General features: G+C 46.7%; 1 protein-coding gene across 1 annotated transcript; it reads left to right on the top strand.

The window, feature by feature from the left end:
• rtcb (RNA 2',3'-cyclic phosphate and 5'-OH ligase) lies at positions 1–6,826 on the top strand. Its single transcript, XM_084486886.1, has 12 exons — positions 1–168; positions 447–525; positions 634–701; positions 796–895; positions 1,311–1,467; positions 2,016–2,172; positions 3,271–3,430; positions 3,838–4,013; positions 4,949–5,137; positions 5,710–5,820; positions 6,187–6,306; positions 6,397–6,826. Exons 1-12 carry the CDS (start codon positions 76–78, stop codon positions 6,502–6,504), a joined length of 1,518 nt encoding a protein of 505 aa, XP_084343012.1. The 5' UTR covers positions 1–75; the 3' UTR covers positions 6,505–6,826.
• The last annotated feature ends 43 nt before the right edge of the window (positions 6,827–6,869 follow it).

The following is a 6,869-nucleotide window of genomic DNA, read 5'->3' as shown; positions in this document are numbered from 1 at the left end:
TGCGTGTTGGCAGGTTGTTGCGTTGTACACTGAGTGCATTTCTACGTATAAAACCTGCTCTTTTAGGGCTGCAAAATGGCTCGATCCTACAATGATGAGATGCAATACTTGGAAAAAATTGACAAAACCTGTTGGCGGATCAAAAAAGGGTTTGTGCCAAATATGAAGGTAGGAAACCAATAAGAGGCTAGCTCTTTAGCATCCGGCTAAAGCTGGACCCAGTCAGCTGTTCTTTGCGATCATCTTATCAAATAGGCGTATAATTAACATGGACGTCATGCAGTATAGGTTATGTATCCAGGTCGTACATTGACATATCTTTAAATGTGTTAGTCACAACCAGTAAACCATAGGAGAGACATGTGCCATGCCCTGAATGAATGACTGAAGTGTTTCTAGCAATGATCAAATCAGGGTTTTGACTGACAGCTCGTCACTTGCTGTAGGTTGAAGGAATCTTCTACGTCAATGATCCCCTTGAGAAGCTGATGTTTGAGGAGCTCCGCAACGCCTGTCGTGGAGGAGGTACGTGGCAGGATCAGCTGTCACATCATGTCAACAAAACGCTAATCCCATACAATTATGAATTAAATATTATTATAAAATCCTGCATGGTCTTGTATGTCTCCATAGGCTTTGGTGGTTTCCTCCCAGCTATGAAACAAATTGGAAATGTCGCTGCACTGCCCGGAATAGTGAACGTATGTGGATTTGAATGCCCATCCATACACTTAAAATAAATCAACAAGCACCCGTTAGTCTATGTCTAAACTAATGTTGGCTCCTCTTCCCCAGAGGTCCATTGGTCTCCCTGATGTCCACTCCGGCTACGGCTTTGCCATTGGAAACATGGCCGCCTTCGACATGAGTGACCCCACCGCCGTCGTGTCACCGGGTAAGCCATGGCATTATTCTATCATTTCACACTTTTCTGTATCTTAAATCTTCAGACAGCTTTCAATCAAACACAAATACAGAGATGCCCCTTGACTATGCTTATGTGTGTGTGTGTGTGTGTGTGTGTGTGTGTGTGTGTGTGTGTGTGTGTGTGTGTGTGTGTGTGTGTGTGTGTGTGTGTGTGTGTGTGTGCACATGCCCATGTGTGTGTGTTGTGTTTGTGTGTGCCTGTCTCTGTGTGTGTGTGTGTTCGCCTGTCTGTGTGTGCCTGTGTGTGGTCGCCTGTCTGTGTGTGTGTCTGTTTGTGTTTGCCTGTCTGTGTGTGTGTCTGTGTCTGTGTGTGTGTGCCTGTCTGTGTGTGTGTGTGTGTCTGTGTACCTGTTTGTGTGCGTTATGTGATGTGTTCCATGCAGGCGGCGTCGGGTTCGACATCAACTGCGGCGTGCGTCTGCTGCGGACCAACCTGGACGAGGGCGACGTGCAGCCGGTGAAGGAGCAGCTGGCCCAGGCGCTGTTCGACCACATCCCTGTGGGCGTGGGCTCCAAGGGCGTCATCCCCATGGCCGCCAAGTAAGGCCCAGGGTGGGGTGGGGAGGGGATGGTTAAGGGAGTTTTTTCTTGCCCACTTGGGGGGTCAGAAGGGGGGGCGTCATACATATTTGACCCGTTAAGCCCTTCCAGACTGTAACGGTGATTAAGGGGTATTCATGTTGAATTGAATTGATGGGGTGCCGATTGTGTTCTGATGGTTGGTATAGTTGGTTCAGTATTATAGGACCATGACTGATGATAGGTTCAGGTTACAGTGGTTTGCAGTACAGTCTGGCACAGGGAGCTAGGGCAGTAGAGGAGGAAGAATGGCGGTCTCTCACTTCTGTATGTAAGCGCTGTTGTTCAGGTCCTATTCTGCCGGTTCTCTTAAGATTCTGAGGATTCTCTTAAGATTCTACATCTATAGTAGGACAACATATTTATTCAATATAAAACTTCAAAGCTCCTTCTTTGTAGAATATTCCTGCTGCTCATTCTACCTCTTTGTGATGAGCAGTGTACAGTGAATTCAGTTCAGCGTGTCTACTGGGAATATGTGCATTGTAATTAAAAATGTGTGTGTGCAGGGACCTGGAGGAGGCTCTGGAGATGGGCGTGGACTGGTCCCTGAGGGAGGGCTACGCCTGGGCCGAGGACAAGGAGCACTGCGAGGAGTACGGCCGGATGCTACAGGCCGACCCCAACAAGGTCTCCTCCAAGGCCAAGAAGAGAGGCCTGCCGCAGGTACGGCACACCACCACAACGTTTACATTCAGGGCGTTTAGTCGATGCTTTTATCCAAAGCGACTTACAATAAGTCCATTTGTCAGAAGAAAGAGAAACAACGATATATCTCTGTGGGTACAGTAAGGATGTTCATAGAACCAAGTGCCAAGCACTAACAATCACTAGGTTAACCCATGCCCAGAATACAACAAAGATAGCTAGGATAAGATAAGACAAAAACATATTCTATGATTCTGAATCTATTCACAATTTCCAAAAATCAATTCCACATCACATCACCTTTTCATATATAAACAACGACCAAAATTGTATACACCCTGTGTATATTCTGCTTTCAAATTTGCCACAAGGCCTTTCTCGGCCTCTGAAATTAGCCCCCCCTATGGACTGAATCGGGATGTTGACCCAAAGAATCAAAATGAAATCGAGAGATACGAATATATTGTATATATTATGTCTCTATCCAGTTGTCGAGTGTAAGCGAACCGAAGTAAGGTGATCCCTGACTGTAGTGGGCAGCAGATCTGTGAAAATGTAGTATAATTGTTTTTTTTTCTCGTTAAGACGTTCTTTTATTCAACTCAAAATGAATATGCTCAACATATGTTGAGATGTTTGTTGTGGTGTACATATAAATAACTATTACTTCATTGTAATAAACCACCTATTGTTGCGGTTTGTAATTCATAGGCCGGTGATCAGGATACACATTGTACACATGTCCTTTTAGGGGGGGCATGGAGCTCAGGAGGTAGCTCAGGAGGTCAGCTGGTAACCGTAAGGTTGCTAGTTCGATCCCCGGCTCCTCCTAGCTGAATGTCGAGGTGTCCCTGAGCGAGACGCCTCACCCTCACTGCTCCTGACGAGCTGGCTGTGGCCCTGCATGGTTGACACCGCCGTCGGTGTGTGAATGTGTTTATGAACGGGTGAATGTTAGGCAATATTGTGAAGCGCTTTGGGTGGCCTCTGGTTCCAAAAAAGCACTATATTAATACTGTCAATTTAGCATTTTAAACCACAGTGAGAGTGTTTTCACTCTCAACCCAAGCATTGATCCATCCCTCCTGTCCCCTGCTCTCTTGTCCGGCCCCCCAGCTGGGCACGCTGGGCGCGGGGAACCACTACGCCGAGATCCAGGTGGTGGACGAAATCTACGACGACTACGCCGCCAAGAAGATGGGCATCGACCACAAGGGCCAGGTGTGCGTGATGATCCACAGCGGCAGCCGGGGCCTCGGGCACCAGGTGGCCACAGGTAGGCATGGTTACAGGACCTGCATTACCCAGAATGCTTTGGGGTAATGTGGTAGTATGATGGGGACACTTTGGTTAACTGGTCGGTCAATGAAATAAAAAATAAAAAACATAATTGCATTAACTGTTAACTAGTCATTAACTAACTAATTAAGGGTTATTGGGTTAATAAAAAGGATCCAGATCTACATACGCCTACAGTCAACATAAAAACTATTTAGACCTCGTTAAGTTTCTTAGTTATTTAACTTTTAGTGTCCTACGGTATCGGTGCTGATCCAGTCTAACTCCCAAAAGGTAATGAGATTAAAGTAAGAGATAAGGTTAGAGTTGCGTAGCCATGTGTGATTATAGAATATATGCATTCATGGCACATAACAAAATGGTTTGCATCGGTCGTTTGTGAAGACGCCCTGGTTGCCATGGAGAAGGCCATGAAGAGGGACAACATCATCGTGAACGACCGGCAGCTGGCCTGCGCCCGCATCATGTCGGCCGAGGGCCAGGACTACCTGAAGGGCATGGCCGCCGCCGGCAACTACGCCTGGGTCAACCGCTCCTCCATGACCTTCCTCACCAGACAGGTAGCAACCCCCCCCCAATAAGTACATTTGTCAGAAGAAAGAGAAACGACAATATATCTCTGTCGGTACAGTAAGGATGTCCATAGAACCAAGTGCTCACTCACAATCACTAGGTTAACCCATTCCCCGTACACCACAGAGATGGCTAGGATAAGACACTACACACTGCTAAGTACTAAGTTTTTAAGTGCAAGGATGTACACCAGACAAAAAGTGTGTTCATTAAGTGCCAGGATGAACAACAGACAATAAGTAGGAGGAGTGGGATGGGGTGGCCACAGACCAAAGAACACGTCCCCACGTCCTCACACTATACAATTTTATAGATATTTTATACAGTAGGATTCAGACCAGCATGCCCACCACAGATCTGTTATGTCAGCGTTTAAATTGACGAGTCATCGTTTCCCTTTAAAGCCAGAGTAGGCAGTTTATTTAAGAAGTATTTTTGTGGTCGTATTTGTTGAAATTCTCTTAATATCCCGACCTGCACACACTCGGCGCAAGCACTTAGTGCTCATTTGGTTGGAGACTTTCACAATCTAGCTCACTCTGGCTGGCCAAATGAACTACCGTAGCTTTAAAAGCACATCAGGAGTGAAACTTCCTGAGTCTTGCTTCATTCACTGCACACTAATCAGACTAGCAGCAGCAGTATGTAGTCAAAGCTGGAGTAAGCTGGAGGAAAGGCACAGTCAAAAGTACCTTCCAAAAGCTCAGATTTATCCTGAGCCCTAAGTTGCTTCTCTAGCATACTAGGACGGTGGCTAAGTGACAATCAAGGAGAACATCTAGAGATTTAGGAAGCAAGGGTGCGCGGAATAGCTATGGAACGACTATTGGAACGCACCCCTGGTCCATCTCTCCGTCATAGCCCACTCACCTCTCTCCTCCGTCACCCTCCTCCTCCTCCTCCGTCACCCCTCCGCCCGTAGGCCTTCTCCAAGGTGTTTGCGACCACGCCCGACGACCTGGACATGCACGTGATCTACGACGTGTCCCACAACATCGCCAAGGTGGAGGAGCACATGGTGGACGGCCGGCCCAAGACGCTGCTGATCCACCGCAAGGGCTCCACCCGGGCCTTCCCCCCGCACCACCCCCTCATCGCCGTCGACTACCAGGTGGGGCTTTACCTTCTGATTACCAGGGTGTCCACGTATCGGGAAGACCCACGCATCGGTGTTTCCCATTTTTTTTGAGGCCTAAGGCAAACGCCACCATCCCAGCAACACCAACTTTTCAAGGCACAACAACAACATCAATTATGATTTATAATGATTTTCCAGGTCCATACAGTCAATACGACATCAACTTTTAAGGGAAGGATTAGGAAAACTGTCACAACTATTATTCCTTGGATTTATTATTGGAAATCTTAATCTTGACAATATTTCACCCACTGCATTAAGAGCTGTCAAAAGAATGACATGTGATGAATGATAATACATAATCAATATTGAAGCAAATCATTAGTAGTACTTTTTAATAGTACGTTGTTCACTCGCTCACTGGCCTGACATGAGGTGTACTGAGGGATACTTCAGACTGGTAAATAAGGGATAGGGGTGTGCCTTGAATCCAACCAAATATCGCTCCACACCTATACCTGCCTGGAGACCCACTGGTTGGAGACGACCCTGTGGCCTTCAGGAGGTCCGGCGCTAACCTCCCTGTGGTTCTGTGGTCCCACCAGCTCACAGGTCAGCCGGTGCTGATCGGAGGCACCATGGGCACATGCAGCTACGTGCTGACGGGGACGGAGAAGGGCATGACGGAGACCTTCGGCACCACCTGTCACGGAGCGGTACTATTTCTTATACTATTGTTTTAAAACAAGACTTATGTTTGCTTTAGCTTTCTGCTAAATCTTAAATACATTGCACTTTCTACAATGCTTTTTTTTTTTACTTTGAAATCTGTTTTCTTTTACTTATCTATTTTATTATTTCATTTTATTGTATGACTGTTTTTATGTGAAGCACTTTGAGTCTGCCTCGTGTTTGAAAAGTACAAGTACAGTTGCCTTGCCTTCTTCCATAGAACTTTATAAAAGCCTTGATGTTCCACAATGTAACATTGAGTAGGTGATCCCTCAGCTCAAAGAGTATCCCACGACAAACCCTTTAATCGATGAGCATTGAACCTATGATGTCTTTTCCTCCTTTCAAAGGGTCGTGCTCTTTCCCGAGCGAAAGCCCGTCGTAACTTTGACTTCCAGGACGTGCTGGACAAGCTGGCCGACCAGGGCATCGCCATCAGGGTCGCGTCCCCCAAGCTCGTCATGGAGGAGGTATGGGCAATCGATATACTGCAGCTTTAGGTGAGACGGTTCTACACACGTTCTGTACTTCGAGGTTTCTTAACACGTGTGTGTCCACAGGCTCCGGACTCGTACAAAAACGTCACAGACGTCGTGAACACCTGCCACGACGCCGGCATCAGCAAGAAGGCGATCAAACTCCGGCCGATCGCTGTGATTAAGGGCTGAGGAGGCTGCCTCACTTCTACTGGGAACTCTATGCACTTAAACCGGGACGTCTGGGAGGAGTAAGGGCTGTCTGGCGGTGGGCACAGCTCAAGGAAAACGAACGAACGAATGGGAAAAGGCCTCTGAAGACTGATGTTCAAACATCCCAAAGAGATGTTCTTTGATTTTCTTTTTATTCTGACTATTTTGAAAACATTTTATTTGTGCGGAACAAAATGAAGTCCTCCCTTTTTTTTTTTCTGTATGTGTAGATAATCTTTCGCCATATGGAGAGCGACCTCGCCTTATAATAAACTGCTTGGTCACAGCCAATGTAACCAAAGATTGCAGTTTTCATGTTCTTCCAATATAATCAAACCAACTTC

This window comes from Micromesistius poutassou (genome assembly GCF_964030765.1).
Source record: "Micromesistius poutassou genome assembly, chromosome: 22".
Lineage (NCBI taxonomy): Eukaryota > Metazoa > Chordata > Actinopteri > Gadiformes > Gadidae > Micromesistius > Micromesistius poutassou.
Note: the sequence above shows the minus strand (reverse complement) of the source record. Positions and strands in the feature narration are given on the sequence as shown.